Here is a 19,345-nt window from a genome sequence, read left to right on the forward strand (position 1 = left end):
AACTTACACTGCAGCTGACTATCCTTTTTCACTTCCCAGGAACCAGTGAATTCCACCAACATCTATGATTCAAACGAGGACTACTTTGGATTGGCTAATAGTTCGGACTACTCGCTGGATGATGACAGCCTCCTGTGTTCCTTGCAGGAGGTCAGAAGTTTCTCTGGGCTCTTTGTGCCGGTCGCTTACTCCTTGATAAGCATCTGCGGCCTCCTGGGCAATGTTCTGGTGGTGGTCACCTTTGCCTTCTATAAGAAAGCCAAGTCCATGACGGACGTTTATCTCTTGAACATGGCCGTGGCGGACATCCTGTTTGTCCTCACCCTCCCGTTCTGGGCGGTCAGCCACGCCACCGGTGAGTGGATTTTCAGCAACACCATGTGCAAACTGACCCGGGGCATCTACGCCGTCAACTTCAACTGCGGCATGCTGCTGCTGACCTGCATCAGCCTGGACCGCTACATTGCCATCGTGCAGGCCACCAAGTCCTTCCGGCTCCGCTCCAGAACCCTGGCTCACCACAAGCTGATCTGCCTGGCGGTGTGGGTGGTGTCCATCCTCATCTCCAGCTCGACCTTCACGTTCAACCAGAAGTACAAGCTGCAGGGCGGCGACGTCTGCGAGCCCCGGTACCAGACCGTGTCCGAGCCCATCCGCTGGAAGCTGCTGATGCTGGGGCTGCAGCTGCTCTTCGGCTTCTTCATCCCGCTGGTGTTCATGATCTTCTGCTACGCCTTCATCGTCAAGACCTTAGTCCAGGCGCAGAACTCGAAACGGCACAGGGCCATCCGCGTCATCATCGCGGTGGTCCTCGTGTTCCTGGCCTGCCAGATCCCACACAACATGGTGCTCCTCGTGACCGCCGTCAACCTGGGCAGGACGGGCCGCTCGTGCAGCAGCGAGAGGCTGCTGGGCTACGCCAAGAACGTCACCGAGGTGCTGGCCTTCCTGCATTGCTGCCTCAACCCCGCGCTCTACGCCTTCATTGGCCAGAAGTTCCGGAGCTACTTTCTGAAGATCATGAAGGACCTGTGGTGCGTGAGGAGGAGGCAGAAGGCTCCGGGCTTCTCCTGCTCCCGGCTGCACTCGGACACCTTCACCTCCCGGCAGAACAGCGAGACCGCGGACAACGACAGCCCGTCCTCCTTCACCATGTGACGCCCCCAGGCTCGCGCAGACAGGACGGAAGTGCATGGGGGGGGGGGGCGTGGAAATGAAGCAGAAGCGAGTGGGGTCATTCCTGCAGGATCAGGGCCGCGGGGGCTCCGGGCGCTGGGGGGCTCCCACAGGCAGCACCCCCAGCTCATCTGACCGGGGGTGCCCTGTGCCCCTGTCCCTGATGGCTGGCATTCCACAAAGCAGGCTTTGGGAAGCGCTGGATGAAAATGAACTGCTTACAAGCGCGAACACTTTCAGGAATATTCGCAAAGCAGCCTTTAGCCACAGTTTCTCCTGGTCATTGCGAAACACCCCATGGCTTAAAAACAAAACGGAACAGGAACAACAATCAAAAGCCCTCACATAGCTCCTTTAGGCAAAGGATTAAACATTTTTCCATTGCCATGGTTACTGTTGGTCATCACAGCAGCAAAATGGGCTAGCTTGGGCTTTCTCTCATTTCCTTGTGATGCGCTCAGCTTGCATGAGATTGTGAAAGGGCAGAAGGAAAATCAAACTCACAGACGGAGGAGGTGGCCGCATAAGTGCTGGCGATGCTGGTCCCCAGGGGTCAGGCCGCTGCGGTCGTCACAGGACGTCAGGAAGCACAGCGTGCTGCGCTTCTCTCCACGATGGCAATCCTCTGAAAATCAGTTAGACAAAGGTGCTCAATAAATGCTTGTTTAACAAAACATAATACAACTGGGGCTTCTAGTACAGGTTAAGAATGAAAGTGCTCAGTCGTGTCTGACTCTTTGTGACCCCGTGGACTATACAGTCCATGGAATTCTCCAGGCCAGAATACTGGAATGGGTAGCCTTTCCCTTCCCCAGAGCATCTTCCCAACCCAGGAATCGAACTGGGGTTTCCTGCATTGCAGGTGGATTCTTTACCAACTGAGCTGCCAGGTAAACACCAGTTTGAGTTGGTGGTTTAAATTTTTTTCATTAGTTTTTTAAATTTTAATTGTTTAGAATACTTTTAAAGAAAGAACCAGGAAACTGCTGAGACAGTAATGAAAGGGCTTTTGTTCCTTTCCATTGTGGTGTTAAAGAAAGACGTGTGAAGTCTGGTCCAGACGAGCTTCAAATTTTCCGGCAGAGAGCAAGGGTCATCTCAGTGTCTGCTGCTGTAAAGTGGTTTTACCCGAAGTCTGAGGTTAACTACAGAATAACAACTCTCTTTGACTTCACAGAAAGATCATAGAACTCAAATTTTGAAAGTGTTTTAATACTTTGGCCACCTGATGCAAAAAGCTGACTCACTGGAAAAGACCCTGATTCTGGGAAAGACTGAAGGCAGGAGGAGGAGGGGACGACAGAGGATGAGATGGTTGGATGGCATCACCGACTCAATGGGCATACGTTTGAGCAAGCCCTGGGAGTTGGTGATGGACAGGGAGGCCTGGCGTGCTGCGGTCCAAGGGGTCGCAAAGCGTCAGACAAGACAGTGACTGCACACCACCACCGCCAACAAAGCGGAAAAGTGTCAGCACATCGTGCGGAAGCGCAGAGGCGGGAATTCTGCGGCAGTCCAGCACTTAGGACTCTGTTTTCACTGCTGAGGACCTTGGTTTGATCCCTGATAGGGGAACCAAGATTCCCCAAGCTGCATGGCCAAACAATAAACAACCTTCCTGCCCCCCTCCCCCGAAAAATGTGTATTAGAAAGGTCCTGACATGAACTGCAAAGATGCTGACATGGTTAATGCTGACCAGCATGTTATCTGAAAGTTTCTCCTATTCTTACAAGCCTCAGCTGCGTCTCTACATGCATTTCAATGGGATTTCTTAAGATCCAAAGTCTGTATTTTTAAGACACGGTTTTGGCTTTGCAAAATAAAACTGCTCTGTGGGTGAAGTAGGAATCGTCTTCCAGTCTCAGCGTTCTGACTGGAGACCCAGGTGTTCAGCCGTCCCATATGGGTCTTGCAAACCTGTTAGCATGTGACTCCAGAAATCAAAGCAGAGGAGACATCACTCAGATGCTTCTTTCGGTTTGACCAGAGCCCTGATGCGATCTGGGGAGGTGTGTTTCTAAACCCACACAGAAGCTTGCACAGCTCTGCACCTGGCCCCAGAGGGATGAAGCTTGCCTGTTTATGCAGTAAGCCTTCTCAGATTTCAGCCATAGTGAATAAAGATGTTTTGCAAACATGCTATGTGCTTTGTTTCGTTAAATGGGATCTTTTTTCTTGCTGCCTTGGGCGTCAGAACAGGTGTATCAACAGCCACTTGGCACTCAGAGGCGGACACCCCTGGTCGACCCTGGACTACCACATCTCTGGTCCACATTAAATGACCCCAGACTGGTCTTTAATGGTGCCCGGGTCTTTTCTCCGCTTTCTCGCGTCTTCTCTCACGGTCAGCTCTGGCTGGACCTTGAGTGTGTGGTTTCTGCCCCTCCTCTGAATCTTTGCAAACACTGTCCCACCGTGCTTGGGGATCAGCTGCCTGTACTTGCAGGGAGAGCGGGTTCGTGCCTGCCAAGCTGTTATGCACGTGCATAATTTCTTGCAAATGCGTATGTATGTGTTTTTAATATATACTGACCAGAAGATAATTTTTCTTGGTTTCTGTTACAAAGTAAATGAGATGGTCTTGATCAATTGCTTCTGGATAATTGAGATTTGCGCATATATATGTATATGTATATATGATATATTAGCACAGGTGAAAATTCAGGGCTGAAGTGTTATCTTCCAAACTGTACACTGATTTTCTTCTGATGACGAGAGGCTGGCTCTTAAAGGAGGCCAGGAAAGTACAGTATTTTAGAATCTTTGTAAGATTTCCGCCAGCGTGCCAGCCCTGGGCATTCCGGGAGGCATCAGGACAGTTTGGTCTAAATGAATACACTGTGTGTGCTTGCAGTCTCCTGGTGTGTCTCGTGGGGAGGCCCGCTGAAGCAAAGGCTCACAGACCAGGCCGCTTGAGCAGCGGAAGCTGGCTTCTCAGTGTCTGAGGCCCTGGTGCGGCGGAGCTGGTTCTCCAAGGCCTCTCGCTAGCTTGCAGACGGCCATCTCACTCCTGGGTCCTCATGGCTGTGCTTCTGGGGGGTAGTGTGTGTGTTCTAATCTCTTATAGGGACACCAGTCACATAAGCCTGCATAAGTCACATTAGGGCCACCCTAATGGTATTGTTTTTAACTTAATCAGCTCATAAAGATCCTCTCTCCAAATCTGGGCTTCCCAGGTGGCGTTAGTGGTAAAGAACCTGCCTGCCAATGAAGGAGACATAAGAGACGCAGGTTCGATCCCTGGGTCAGGAAGATCCCCTGGAGACGGGCATGGCAACCCACTCCAGTATTCTTGCCTGGAGAATCCCAAGGACAGTGGAGCCTGGCAGGCTACAGTTCATAGGGTCACGAAGAGTCAGACACGACCGAAGCGGCTTGGCACACAGGCACTCCAGGCACAGTCACGTTCTGAGGAAGAGGGGTCGGGACCCCGGTGTGTTAATCTGGGGGTCACAAGTCCAGCTGGCCCATAACGGCTAGGTTCCTGGAGGCAGAGCGGCTCTTCATATCCGAGTTGATTTCAAGCCTGAGGACTCATTTCCGGGTGGTCCCCTCCTCCCTGGTAAGCGGCGCCTGGGCAGTCATTCCCACTGCGGGCTTCAGTCTCCACGTGTGCTCCCGCTGGATGCGGACAATGACGATGCCGAGGTCCTGGGTGTCCACCCCTGCCGAGCTCCCGCTGCAGACGGGCCTCCCCTGGGAGCCTCCGCTGGCCACCTGCCCCCTCCATCCCACCCCAGGGGAGGGGGTGGTCCTGCTTCCCCAGCCCCACCCTCAGCTCCGTAGGGGGCATTCCCCCAAACCCGGGCCACTTCTGTGCTCGACGCAAGAGGGCACCCTCTTCTCCTGGGGACCTCCGGATGGTGGGCAGCAGCTGCGGCTGCAGAGGCAGCTCTGATGGTGCTGGTGGAGGGGGCGCCCTGTGTGCCCACCTGTTTGCACAGACAGGGGATCCCTGGCTCGAGGCTGCAGAGGCCCCTGCTGTCTGATCAGCAGCCCGTAGCCTCCCTCACAACCGCGGGGAGAGTCAGGGCTTCACACATGCTTCACACAGATGGTCGATTAGTGGGATTGCAGCACCTCCTCCCACGCGGTGCCTGCTGCCCCGAGGGAGCCGGAGGGACACGCTCGCTGTCCTCGAGCTCAGGGACTGTACACGCGGGGAGGCTGCAGAACCAGCGGTCAGAGTGAGCAGCTGGGGCTTATATTCTCCTGCTATGATTCCGCAACTCATTGAAAACTGCCAGATTGCTTTCTCACATTCTTCCTAGAGTCAGTCATTCAGTTCAGTCGCTCAGTCACATCCAACTCTTTGTGACCCCATGAACTGCAGCACGCCAGGCCTCCCTGTCCATCACCATCTCCCGAGTCCACCCAAACCCATGTCCATCAAGTTGGTGATGCCATCCAACCATCTCATCCTCTGTCGTCCCCTTCTCCTCCTGGCCCCAATCTTTCCCAGCATCAGGGTCTCTCCCAGTGAGTCAGCTCTTTGAATCAGGGGCCACAGTACAGAGGTTAAGCTGAGTTGCTTTGCTGTGTAATCATCAGCTCCGGGCATAAAGAAAAAAATGTTTTTATGTGACGAAGACTAATGAATGCAGAAAAAAAAAAATTGTCCTTTCCTTCTCCTTGAGAATTTCAGACCCCTCCCTGTCTTCTTGAGAGCCCCAGACCCCTGTCTCCTCCTTGGGGACCCCGGGCTGCTTATCAAGCTGCCTAGGAACCGAGTGTCTCAGTTGGACACTGACTGAGCACACACACTCCTGACTTCGCAGGAGACGTGGGGGGCGGACCTCCCGGACGGGACGCTGCCGCCACCTGCTGGGCACAGTCTGTGCTTACAGAACGTCCAGGCGACCGAGGCCCCAGCATCTCAGAGGGCAAACCTGGCCAGGGTGTCCTCCTGCGTCTCAGTGCATTCCGTCTTCACGCGAGGTCAGTGGGGTATGGGCCACCGCCCTGGAGATGCCGTCAGAGGCGGCCAGCAGCCGGCCTTCCCAAGGAGCTGTCCTTAGCCATCTTTCCAGGTCTGCACCCCCGACCCAGAAAGCCTGGTGTGTGCTCAGCACTGGGGTCTCACTCTTCTCTCCATGAGCACTTTGGTTCCACCTTTGCCAACAAAGGTCCTTCTCGTCAAGGCTTCGATTTTTCCAGTAGTCATGTATGGATGTGAGAGTTGGACCATAAAGAAAGCTGAGCGCCGAAGAATTGATGCTTTTGAACTGTGGTGTTGGAGAAGACTCTTGAGAGTCCCTTGGACTGCAAGGAGTCCAACCAGTCCATTCTGAAGGAGATCAGCCCTGGGATTTCTTTGGAAGGAATGATGCTAAAGCTGAAACTCCAGTACTTTGGCCACCTCATGCGAAGAGTTGACTCTTTGGAAAAGACCCTGATGCTGGGAGGGATTGGGGACAGGAGGAGAAGCAGACGACAGAGGATGAGACGACTGGATGGCATCACTGACTCGATGGACATAGGTCTGGGTGAACTCTGGGAGCTGGTGATGGACAGGGAGGCCTGGCGTGCTGCGGTTCATGGGGTCGCAAAGAGTCGGATATGACTGAGCGACTGAACTGAACTGAAAATTCCAGTGTTACTGTTCCCATTTGTCTTGGTGGGGAGGAGCGACTCGCAGGCCCTGAGGGACCCAAGCTGAGTGTGGCAGGGGTCTCAGGAGCCCGGGGGAGCAGACGCAGAGCCCTCTGTGTGGGAATTATGATGAGTCTCCTGTTAAGTCGGAGCTGGGCTTCCCGCGCTCTCCCCTGGTGGCGTTCATACCCTGCACCCCCAACTTGGGGCGGGGAAGGAATCTGTTGATGGTTTACGGCTGAAGGAGGGACGCTGCCAGATGCTTGCCAGGAACTCGGGTACCAGGGTTTCCACAGGCCAGTGGCAGTTACCACGGTTACTAGACAGGCGGGCAGGAGCAGGAGGGGAGCAGCCCCTGTTGCCAGTGCCCAGGAAAGCCCTTCCCTCTTGCGGTCTGGTGTGAGTGGGCAAGGAAGCTGGGAGACCCCACCTGCCATCAGAATCTGCTGGACGCCCCCTCCCGTCTCTCGGCCACGGAGGACAGCAGGGTCCCTTTGTCTGCCTCTCTGTTGATGAACCGGCTCTCTTTATCCGCTCTCCACACACACACCTTAAATGTCAGGTTGGGGATTTAATTTTCAAGTAATGCAATTGCTGAGCTACCATAGTTTCCAGGGAATCTTGCTACCTCGTTTTTGCTGTTTTCTTCCTTTATCTTAACAGTGTTTGCCTTTGTGTTGGCAAAAGGCATAGCCAGTGCGTTTTTCTAGGCAGACAGCTCTTCAGATTTTATGATGCTGGTGTTTGGAATCACAGTGAATGTTTTAGAGTAAATTAAAGCTCTAACTGCTTGCAGGCTTGTTATGGTGCAGCAGGATTGGGGGAGGGGGGCGGTTCTCAGTAAATAAAAGCATGATAGCATCAGAGTTCTAGTAAAAATGAGAAAACTGAGTCATGAGACGGTCCTAGAGATTCTCCCACTCGACACAGAAATTCAAGTTAGAAATCAAAAGGGTGTGCCTGCAACTCCCCCTGAGCTGAGCTCACAGCAGCTTGGAGGAATTATTTCCATAAAATACATTTATTTTCTCTAGTATGGTGAGTGTGTTCACACGCAACATTCCTGATCAGCCTTAAAAAGTTTCTTTTGCCTGTATTTTAAATTTGGAAATAATTGCTATAATTAAATATGTCTCTTTTTTTAAATATATTTCTTGAGTTTTAATAACTTGGACCGAAAGGAGATCAACTCACTCAGTCCTAAAGGAAATCAACCCTGAATATTCATTGGGAGGACTGATGCTGAAGCTGAAGCTCTAATACATTGGCCCATTTGAAAGAGCTGGCTCATTTGAAAAGACCCTGATACTGGGAAAGACTGAAGGCAAGAGGAGAAGGGGACAGCAAGGAACTCAGTCCTGAATATTCATTGGACGGACTAATGTTGAAGCTGAAACTCCAATACTTTGGCCACCTGACGCGAAGAACTGACTCATTTGAAAAGACCCTCAAGCTGGGAAAGATTGAAGGTGGGAGGAGAAGGGGAGGACAGAGGATGAGATGGCTGGATGGCATCATGACTTGATGGACATGAGTTTGAGTGGACTCCAAGAGTTGGGGATGGACAGGGCGTGCCGCCGGTCGTGGGGTCGCAGAGAGTCGGACACGCCTGAGCGACTGGACTGAGCTGAACTGAGAAACAAGCCTGTCCTCTGCGCTGAACTCCCGTGTGTCTAACAGGGCTGTGCGAACACACAGCCTGATCTGATTGGGGCTGAATCTAACCGAGAACTGTTCAGTTTCACGTCGAACGGAAACCAAATGCGCGCGCTCTGGGGACCCCAGACTGTCCCTAATGCGGGCACAGGAAGACGGCAGAGCGAAGCCAGGGGTGGGGGTGGATCCGAGGACAGGAGGGCACTGCGGACGGGAGGGAACGCAGGCCCAGGTGAAGCGGCCGCGGGGGCGGGGGCGGCGGAAACGGAAATGAAGCGCGAAGAGCTGCCCTCCGGCGACCTGCCCCGGCCGAGCTGGTCACTGCTGCGGCACCGCGAAGCGGAGAGCGAGAGTGGAGGAGAGCGGGCTGCAGGCTGCGGAGGGTTTCTGCCTTCGGGTCTGAGCGCAGAGTGCCTCCTTCTCTGGGGAAACCCGGGGTTCTGCCTCTAAGGCCCCCTCCTGATCGGACGAGGCCCACCCCGTCAGGAAGGGTGAGCTCCTCTTCTCACAGGCAGATGCTGACCCGTCCACAGACACCTCCACACATCGCCTGGATTAGGGTCTGGTGAGTCCCTGGGCTCCCAGGTCGGGCCATGTGGACACGGACAGGTAACCATCGCGCTGCCTGGAGAAGGGAAGCTGGAAAATCATCTGTCTCGGGCTTCCCAGGTGGCTGGTGCTTTAGGGTGAGGGTCCGTCAGTGAGCCTGCTGCTCAGAGCCCAGTTGGCAAAGAATCTGCCTGCAGTGCAGCAGACCTGGGTTCAGTCCTTGGGTCAGGAAGAGCCCCTGGGGAAGGAAGTGGCACCCCACTCCAGTACTCTTGCCTGGAGAATCCCATGGACAGAGGAGCCTGGCAGGCTACAGTCCACGGGGTCGCAAGAGTCAGACACGACTGAGCGACTAGATCACCACCACCGCAGGTCGGTGAAGCCGCTGCAGTGCTCATTTACTGGGAGGACGTGGACTTCCTGGTAGCGATGTGCCTTGATCATACGGGTTCCCAGGTGGCTCAGTGGTAAAAATTACCTGCCTGCCGATGCGGGTGACGTGGAGATGCAGGTTCAGTCCCTGGGTCAGGAAGAGCCCCTGGAGGAGGGCACAGCAACCCACTCCAGTGTCCTTGCCTGGAGAATCCCAGGGACAGAGGAGCCTGGCGGGCTGCCGTCCACGGGGTCGGACATGACTGAGAACAGGCAGCGGCAGGGACGTGCGGACCGGAGCTCACGAAGGCGTAGCTGCTCGCAGGGGCCGGGAGGGCCACCCAGCAGCCAGGACGGACTGGCAGGGAGGCCACTCCAGGGCGTGGCTCCACCCCACCAAGGCCTGGGACCGGGCGGTCTGTGCCCAGGGCTGGCAGGGCTGCCAGTTTTCAGAGAAGAGGTGAAAATCTAGGCTTTTAAAAATGTAGAGTCTTGGGTCTTCTTAACTAGGTATAGTATAAGGCAAATTAAAAATTACTTGTGAGTCAACCAGAAGCCTCCTGTGGGTGGAACGCAGTCTTCGAGCAGCTGTTAAATTCTGAGATGGACGAGGACTTAACAGTCCAGGCACAGCGGCAGCCTGGGGAGGCCCCTCCTGCACCCCTGGGCGGTCAGGTGGGCGCTGTGATGGCGCGGTGCACGCCCGGGGGCCGCTACACGCCAGGTGGCCATGCAGGGCCGTGCAGGGCCTCAGAGGTCAGGCCGGGACCCTCTCTCCCGCTCCGTCTCCCACGCCCTGTGCAGCACACTCACATCTCTGTCCTCCATCCTCTGAGCCTCACGTGGGACCAGGAACGCCCTGGGGCACGTCCTCCACTCTGCTCTCCCCTACTCGGAGGTAAAGTGAAGTCACAGGACAAAGACCAGCGCGTTAAGCAAACTGTCCCGTTGAAGGCGAACGTGGAAACCATCTGTGCCGCTTGTCCAGGGGCTGGACTGATGGAGAGAAGCTCCCATCAGGTTCCCGCCGGCCCAGCCTGGGGCGGGGAGTGCCCGGGGAGGCGGCTGGCCTGGTGACCTTGAGGTGTCAGCCTGGGTACCGGGGGGCGGCGGGGGAGGGTGTGAAAAGGGCCTGCGCCTCACAGCTCCCAGTCTCCCGTGTCTGACTGCAGTCGGCAGACGGCTGCTTTGCAGGGCGCCGTGCACTGAAGACCCCAGGCTTCTGGTGTGCATGGGTCAGGACGTGGTCCCGGGGGCTGGCCGTCCTCCCAGCCGTTCTTCCAGTGAACGGTCATCTCCCTTTCCGGATGGAGACGTGGGCCCCACCTGGTGATGGGTTCGAGTTTCCCTGGCCGAAGGGCAGTGGGGCTGAACCTCCAGCTAAGGCCAGAGCACTCCCGGGGATGGCAGCCCGTCCCGCCCTGACTCCAGGCTCCCGGGGGTCCCATGCCTGAGGCTGGGCACGGGGGGCCCTGAGCACTGCGTCCAGGGAGTGGCTTTTCCGACCACCTTCAGGACACGTGTCCCCCGACCTACGGTTCTAGTGAAAAAGAGGCTTAGACACGGAAGCTGCCTGAGATCCCGGTGGATTACAGAGCAGGGTGGCCGCAGAACGAACCCGCTGAGGGCCCGGTTCTTGCGTTCTCCGTCTCTGAAGTCATCAAGTGTTTCCTGATTTTCAGAGAAACGTTTCTCCCCTTCACATCCCTTGGGAGGGCTACTACAAAAGCGAAGAAGCAAAACCGGATATGATAAGGGCTGGCAAGGAGGTGGAGAAATTGGAGCCCTCGTGCACAGCTGGCAGGAGTGTGGACCGGTGGCAGCACTGTGCGTACAGGGTGGGGAATCCTCAGACCGCTGGACCCAGAGCCTTGGGCCCAGCGCCCCTCTGCGGGCATGGCTCCTCCCATTTTAAAAAGATCCCTATTAAACGGTGAATAAAGTGAATTTTTAAACTTTAAATCAGGTTTATTTGAGTATGTGTTTATTCTGCAGATTTATTAAGCATCTACTGTGCGCCAGGCCTGGTACAAGGAGCCTCCAGGGTGGGGAGCACAGATGGGAGGCCCACGGAGGCCTGCAGGCCGGGGTGAGTCAGGCTGCAGGCAGAGGCGGCGGGGAGGGGGCCGAGGGCCAGGGTGAGGCAGGCCGTGGGCAGGGGCGGCGGGGAGGGGGAGGTGGGCAGGGGGCCGCGGGCAGGGTGAGGCAGACCTCAGGCAGGGGCGGTGGGCAGGGGGCGGCGGGGTGGGGCTTCCTGGACAGAGTCGGGAACATCCCAGGCAGGAATCTGCACCTGCAGGCCGTGTGACCCAGGCGGGCGCAGCGGCTGCTAGAGTCTGGAAAGGGGAAGGAGAAGGTGGCTGGGATTTTCAAAGCACGACGGCGTGATCTGAGCAGAGAAAGAAATACATCTCTCGTAGGGAAATCCAGGTCAGAGCTGAGGCAGGGCTGAGATTTGCAAGACGCACAGCAAGGCTGGGGACCTGCCGTGTTACAAGCAGTGAGTCACGGGAGAAGAGAAACCAAAACCTCCGCCGGCAGCAGAATGGCTGTGGTTCCGACACCGCCACGTACTGTCTACTCACACTTTCATTCTGAGTCATTTCCTTACTCACAGAAGATAATCTGGAGAAGACAGCCTCCGTGCTCCGTGTCTTTAAAGAAAAGGCCCATCCGAGTGCAAAGCTGGCGTCCGATGGGAGAGGCAGGACCAGGCGGCCAAAACATCCTCAGAGATGCCTGGAGGATCCTGAACCTTTCACACACAGAAGTTTGTCCCGTTTCACAGGATCCTTAGGAAATATGCAGAAAGGAATTACTGGAAGGAAAAAATAGCAATAAAGCTTTGATTTAGCAGAGCTGCTGGACACCCGGCTCAGGAGGCTGTGTTGAGGGTGAACAGCTGAGTCCCCAGAGGGACCACAGGCTGGGGGACATAAACAGAGCTTGCTGACTGAGCAGGCCACGTGGAGATGGCCGGGCAGCCCCTGCGGCGTGCTGTGTCCTGGGCCGGGCTCAGTGCCCACAGTTTCACGTCGTTTCAGCCACTCGACCGCCCTGTGTGGTCCTCTCTACTGTCCCCATTTGACAGGAGAGGAAAGTTCAGAGCAGTTGGATGAGCTGTCCCAGGTCACAAGGCAAGGACGTCACGGAGAAGCAGGCTGACCCGGGGCCTCGGGCATGACCGCTGACCCCAGGACGCTCAGCCTGGCTGCACAGCGGCAGACGCTGTTGCTCAGTCGTGTCTGACTCTACGAGCCTGTGGGCTGCAGCCCACCGGGTTCCTCTGTCCATGGGCTTCTCCGGCAAGAAGGCTGGAGTGGGTCACCACTGCCTTCTCCAGGGGATCTTCCTGACCCAGGGATCAAACCCGGGCCTCTTGCATCTTCTGCACTGGCAGGCGGATTCTTTACCCTGCAGCCACCTGGGAAACCCAACGAAATTCAAGAGGGGGCTTCAGACCTTCCCATGCCTCCCAGACCAACTGAGTCAGAACCCCCGGGGTGAGCTGAGGCATCCAGATTTCAAAAGTTCCCGGACTGATACCACAGCGAGTCCAGGAGACGGTCATCAGGACCCTGAGAGGCAGAAGTTCTGTGACGAGACCTCCCCATTTGGGCCCCCTGGGTGCGGGCAGAGCCACTGGCCCCAGCGTTGTGGAGGGAGCCCGGAAGGACGGGTGTCGGATGCAGGCAGTGCCCAGTGTGCGCCAGCAAGCCTGTCCAGACGGTCACGTGGGCTGGCTCTCCCCAAGCCCGCCCAAGGGTGCCTGATGTCTAGACAGCTACATGTTTTCAGGGTGTGGATTTACCTGCATAGGGACGTAAATGTCATCAGCGCGAGGACGGTTAGTTTCTTAACCAAAACCCTAACTGGGTTATCAGTTAGGCTATGGGGAACTAATCATAATATGGGAAATGCTTACATGGAACGTTAGTTTCTTTAAGTTCAGTTCTGTTGCTCATTTGTCTGACTCTGCGACCCCATGTCCTGCAGCACGCCAGGCTTCCCTGTTTCTTTAAAGCAGCGTTTAAAATTGCAGTAAGATCAAAGAAGAAAAATGGAGACAATTCTTTTCTCTGAGACAGAAGAAACACAGTTTAGAATCCACATCAGAGAGTCTACTCAGCGGCATCACACCTCATCTGGTTCTGTTTCCCTCCTAGGCCTTTGAAACTGTTCACTCAGGAGGAGCTGAACTCCGAAGGGAGAGCGCAGTGTCGCTGGGTGACCCGCGTTCCCTGGAGCCCTAGGCACACTGTGCCTAGCACTGTGGCCTGCATCCTTCAGGGGCACAGTAGAAAGGCCATGCCCACATTTCACGCCTGGTTCTGGCAAGGAGCCTACATGGGAAGCACACGGGTCCTGGAAAGGAGGTAGCTTTGCCATTTTCTGTTATCTAATTCCGGCAGTTCTAACCTTAAATACTGCAACAATCATGGAGCCACCTTCTGGGAAAAGCAGAAGTCTCTCCCTGGGGGCAGTACAGGTAAAGGTCATGTGAGGCCCCAGTGTGGGCTGCCTGGGGCCCAGCGCTCCAGGCAGATCCTGAGACGCAGCACTCCAGGCAGAGCCTGGGGCCCAGTGCTCCAGGCAGATCCTGAGGCCCAGCGCTCCAGGCAGAGCCCGGGGCCCAGCGCTCCAGGCAGAGCCGAGGCCTCATCTAAGCATCTTAGAGTCTCTCTGGGGTGGCATCACCACCTTGAACAGAGAACGGGTGATGAGGCAGATATGAAGGTGACGTTCTAAGTCCTCTGTCAGCAGCGTGGGCTGCAAATCTGGGACATCATTTAAGAGAGAGGAGGAGGCCGCTATTGCCGGTTTCCAGGGGCTCTGCCCACCTTCTCTGCAGCGGCCTTGCTCCCGGCCGGGCCCCAGCCGCCTTGCTCAGGACTTCAGCGTCGCGGGCATTGGGGTGGAAAGCACGCTCTCACACGCAAAGCGGTGTCTCACTCCGAGTGCTCCTTCTAGGAGGCTCAAACAGAGCAGGGGAAGCAGACGGATTCTCAGAAGCACGTAGCCATTCAAACCTTAGAGGGTTCTACAAGCACTTTTGAGAGGTTTAGTAAGAAAGCACTCCTAATAACAAAGGTAGGCACTGACCGTGCTGTCTTGGGTGTGACCTATAATTTATGCAAGTGAAGCTCGAGTTTATCAAACCACGGTGAGCTAAGCAGAGCTGAGCACGGGACGCTTACACCCGGCGGAACCTGGTTTCAGCCCCGAAGCCCCACTTCCCCACGTCAGTTACCGGTCTGCACAGTAGGTGCCAAAGAGCAGTTTGCTTTTACAAATCAGCATAGGAAGTTACGTGATTTGCCAACGCCGAACCGTCGGAACCACACCAGCCATGCCGCCTTCCTGCTCCTCCCCCTCCTTCAGCGGACACCAGAGCATCTCTCCTCAGCTCTGAGCGTGGGGCCATAACTGAGCAGTTCAGCCTGCCTCAGAATTGTGTCACGGAGGCTCTGCCGGCTCAGTTTTGCGTAGCGGCTCCGTGAGGCTCCATCGCTGGAGGGAATCCCGGTGACCACAGGGGGGAGTGTGTAGAGCCTAATCCTGACTTCCCATCCTGCTTGCTCGCCCCTGGGGAAGTCGTCCTGGAGACGGGAAGGGCGGGCGGTCCTCAGGAGTCTGAGTCTCTGAGGTCCCAGCCCGGGGCCTCTGCGTGCGGCCGGCGGGCGCGCAGGGTGAGGCTGTAGAAGAGCTTGCGGTAGGAGTGCCGGAAGGCGGGGCTGGAGAAGCAGTACACCACGGGGTTCAGCACGCCCTGCAGGTAGGTGAGGCTGCCGGTCACGTCGGCCGCGTGGACCGCGGCGCTCCGGAGCCCGCAGGCGCGCGCCCCCCGGGAGGCGGCCAGCAGGACGCGGGCCACGAAGCAGGGCAGAAAGCACAGCGCGAACAGCACGCCCACCGCGCCCACCAGCGCCTGCGCCCGCCGCAGCTTGGGCTGCCTGTCCGGCTCCCGCAGCCGCTTCCGCAGGGTCCTGAGGATGCCCGCGCTGCAGAACAGGATGAGGCCGAAGGGCAGGATGAACTGGACGAAGAAGAGCGCCTCCTGCCAGAGGCGACGGAAGGAGGACTCTTCCTGGGGCTCGGAGCTGGGGCAGTCCGCATCCGAGAGGAGCGCGCTCTGGTGGGTGAGCACAGCCATGAGCAGCCAGACCAGGGCCGAGATGCCCCAGGCCGCCCGCAGGGACAGCGCGTTGACCCTGAGCCTGGAGTGGACCACCCGCAGGTAGCGGTCCAGGGTGACGGCCGTGAGGAAGGCCACGCCCGTCCCGCGGCACAGAGCGCGCAGGAAGAGCAGCGCCTGGCAGGACGCGCGCCCCAGGCCCCAGCTCTTGCGTCCCAGGTAGAAGGCGGCGTGGAAGGGCAGGCAGGAGGCCAGCAGGAGGTCCGCCAGGACCAGGTTGAGCAGGTAGACGGCGTAGGGCTTCCACACCTTCAGACGGAAGAAGAAGGTCCAGAGCGCCACGGCGTTGCCCAGCGTGCCCAGCCCGCACTCCAGCAGCAGCAGCGAGGCCGCGGCCACCTCCGCTGCGCGGCTGCGCTCCGAGCAGTTGGGCTGCAGCATGTCGCGAGTCCTCGCCGTCCGTCCGTCTGTCCGTCTGTCTGGGGGGCCGAGGCTTCCAGAGCGGAAGGCAGGGATGGAGCCCAAGGCTGTGCTGGTTCCCACCGGGACAGACGGCACACTGACAGCATCCGGATAAAGTAAAATTTGTTTGGGGAAAGAGGATCAGGAGCAGAGGGAAAAAACCCTTGCAGTTTTGTTCTGCCCTGAAAAAGGGGAAATTGTGTTTCACTTCCTGTCGTCCTGTGTTAAATCCAGCGCTTTATCCTGAGGGTCTGCGTGTGGCCGTGCAGGGCTTGGGAAGTTCAGGAAGACTTTAGTTACGACGACGGTGGGAACAGATTGTTCTCGAGTTGGCACTGTCTTCCGACAGTCAGACCCGGTGCTGCGGTCCCCGAGAAGAGGAGGTGGACGACCCGGTCATTCGATGGTTGCCCACTTTCACTTGTCCTTTCATTTCATCAGAGCTGATCTGTTGAGGAGAAGATCCTCCCCTCCCCTCCCACGCCCGCCGCGTGGGGACCCGCACCCCCGGGTCTCCACGGGCTTGGAAAGCAGAGTAAAATCAGTGATGGGTCTGGATGCACGGACTCCACCAGCCTGTCCGGCCCACGAGCCCAGGGACGCACTCCGTATGCCGGTGATGGTCCGTGTGCCTGACGCACGAGCAGAGTCGAAGCTAAACAGGGGCGAACCCGCCCTTCTGACCTGATCCCAATTCACTCGGGTCTTAGCCTGCTCTTCACCCTGATTCTCCCTGTTTCTGTTCAGCCTGAATTTTTTTTCTTTCTTTTTTGACTTCATGACATGCAGGATCTTAGTTCCCTGACCAGGGATTGAACCTGTGTGCCCTGCAATGGCAGTGTGAAGTTCTTACCGCTGTATCACTAGGGATTTCCCTGTTCAGCCTGGTTTGAGCTTTGGAGTCAAATAGAGTTTAGTTCCATCCGGCTTCCCCACCTGGCCGCTCTGCGGGGTGCATGTGAGGACATCTGCGAGCAGGGTCCCTGTGTCTGAGGCTCTCACACGCATGGTGCTGGGCACCGTTATCTGGGAGATCACGGGTGCCAGACACGGGTGCTGCAGTCGTCATTAGCCTCTATCCAGTGCTTACACTTTGAACAAAACTTTTTTCTCCCAGCGCAGTGATACAATTCCACACCTGACTTCAGTTCCACGTGCTACGACACCTTCTTTGCTGAGGCCTAAGCTGGAAGCTGCAGGGGGTTTTCCAACAGTGAGGACTGCTAGCTGCAGCGTGCCCTCCGTGTTCCAGGCACCGTCGTGCGCGCTCCTGTGTTACTGCTTTGAACTGAGTGGCGCGAGGTGCAGAAGGTACAGGCCTAAGCGCTGCATCGTGGATGGAGGCGCGGCGGCTCAGAGAGGCGAGGCCACTGGCTCCAGGTCACAGGGCGGCGAGCGGCAGGGGCCGGGTGCTCCCAACCCAGCCTGCCCCAGAGCCCGCATCTCGGCCACACTGCCCACGGCTTCCAGGCCTGCGGCAGCTTCACTCCTGTGTGCGCGGGAAGTCCAGGCCGCAGCAAGCCCGCCGCGGCCTTTGGTCTGCGTGACTTTTCCGGCACTTGGACTTGTATTCCTTCTTGCTTTTCTTCTATCGGGCTTTCCTTTCCAGCTGGACCGCCAGCCCGTACATCCTTCCGTCTCTGCATCATGCAGGCCCGCCTGCCCCCTGTTTCCCTGAAAGGCGCATTTGGAGAGTTGTCTAAGCTTTTGCAATTGCAGAAACGTCCCACCTGGTGCCTCCGGTGACGCCTCCAGGGACACGAGGATATGCTCGTTCCAGCTGGAACGAGGGCTGGCTGGAGACCACCAACTCCAGGGATGCTGTGGTTCCCGGTGATGCCCAGGAAAGCTGGCACTTACTCAGCTGCTCAGGGACAGAAGTTACACAAACGCAGGAAAGAAACGGATTAAATCATTTCAATGCATTGAAAACTTGGAGAGACCTTAAAAGCTACTACCCCTTAACTGCAGATTCACAGTATACCAAAAACTTTCTAAATTATCAATATTCTCAATACTAAATTATTAATATTCTCAATATACTCAATTACTCAATAAGTAACCTAAACATTAATGATTATGTATTTTTTTAATATAAAAGGAAAATAATTATATATTTTAATATATAATTATTTATATAATATATAAGTAATTATAGGTTTCCTTTTAAATATAAAAAATCAAAGTTTTAGAGTAAAAAAAATTCTGCTTCTTTTTCTCAGCGTACTGGTCTGTTCTCCTTACTTCTGGAAGATGGTATTGTCCTTTAAGGAGTTTGCTGTGACCCGCACAGTCAAAGGCTTTGGTGTAGGCAATAAAGCAGAAATAGATGTTTTTCTGGAACTCTCTTATTCTATCTATGATCCAACAGACGTTGGCAATTTGATCCCTGGTTCCTCTACCTTTTCTAAATCCAGCTTGAATGTCTGGAAGTTCATGGTTTACATACTGTTGAAGCCTGGCTTGGAGAATTTTGAGCATTACTTTGCTAGCCTGTGAGATGAGTGCAGTTGTGCAGTAGTTTGAACATTCTTTGGCATTGCCCTTCTTTGGGATTGAAATAAAAATTGACCTTTTCCAGTCCTGTGGCCACTGCTGAGTTTTCCAGATTTGCTGGCATATTGAGTGCAGCACTTTCACAGCATCATCTTCCAGGATTTGAAAGAGCTCAGCTGGAATTCCATCACCTCCACTAGCTTTGTTTGTAGTCAAGCTTCTTAAGGCCCACTTGACCTCACATTCCAGGATGTCTGGCTCTAGGTGAGTGTGAGTGATCACACCATCATGATTATCTGGGTCATGAAGATCTTTTTTGTACAGTTCTCTGTGTATTCTTGCTACCTCTTCTTAATATCTGTCCTTTATTGAGCCCATCTTTACATGAAATGTTCCCTTGGTATCTCTAATTTTCTTAAAGAGATCTCTAGTCTTTTCCATTTTATTGTTTTCCTCTATTTCTTTGCATTGATTGCTGAGGAAGGCTTTCTTATCTCTCCTTGCTATTCTTGGGAACTCTGCATTCAGGTGGGTATATCTTTCCTTTTCTCCTTTGCCTTTAGTAAAGAAACAGTCTAATATACAGAACGTGATAAATTTGCTTTACAGGACTTTGTGCTTTTCTTGAGACATTTCCTTCTGTCCCAGCACGTGAAATCCCAGAAGCCCTTCTGTGGTGCCCATGCCAGTGAGCAGATTTGGTTCACGGGGGACAGGCTCCCAGAGGGCGGCTCCGGCAAAGGTCCCTGCAGGACCCAGGTTTTGGCAGGGATGCCTTGCCGCTGTCGAAATTTCCATGCTATGAGTGAACGAAGGTCCCTGGAAGCTGTGCCACATGGAGGAAAGGCAGGGAGGAGGGGCGTCGCCTCTGGGGGCCTGCGCTTGCTGGAGGGGCCCTCATACTT

The 19,345-nt window shown here is 55.5% G+C and overlaps 2 protein-coding genes across 7 annotated transcripts in view; one reads left to right on the forward strand and one right to left on the reverse strand.

Moving 5' to 3' along the window:
* Positions 1 to 3,314, forward strand: part of CCR6 (C-C motif chemokine receptor 6) — a 28,799-nt gene extending 25,485 nt beyond the window's left edge. For all 6 annotated transcript variants that reach the window (XM_042253713.2, XM_042253712.2, XM_027972660.3 and 3 more), the window contains exon 3: positions 40 to 3,314. In XM_042253713.2, the coding sequence (XP_042109647.1) occupies positions 40 to 1,158 (1,119 nt within the window). In that variant the 3' untranslated portion in view covers positions 1,159 to 3,314. The remainder of the gene's footprint in view (positions 1 to 39) is intronic.
* Positions 3,315 to 11,573: 8,259 nt separating this feature from the next.
* On the reverse strand, positions 11,574 to 16,073 carry GPR31 (G protein-coupled receptor 31). Its single transcript, XM_042253714.2, has one exon. It carries the CDS (start codon positions 15,921 to 15,923, stop codon positions 14,973 to 14,975), a length of 951 nt encoding a protein of 316 aa, XP_042109648.1. The 5' UTR covers positions 15,924 to 16,073; the 3' UTR covers positions 11,574 to 14,972.
* Between the last annotated feature and the right edge of the window lie 3,272 nt (positions 16,074 to 19,345).

This window comes from Ovis aries, chromosome 8 (genome assembly GCF_016772045.2).
Source record: "Ovis aries strain OAR_USU_Benz2616 breed Rambouillet chromosome 8, ARS-UI_Ramb_v3.0, whole genome shotgun sequence".
NCBI classification, from domain to species: Eukaryota; Metazoa; Chordata; class Mammalia; order Artiodactyla; family Bovidae; genus Ovis; species Ovis aries.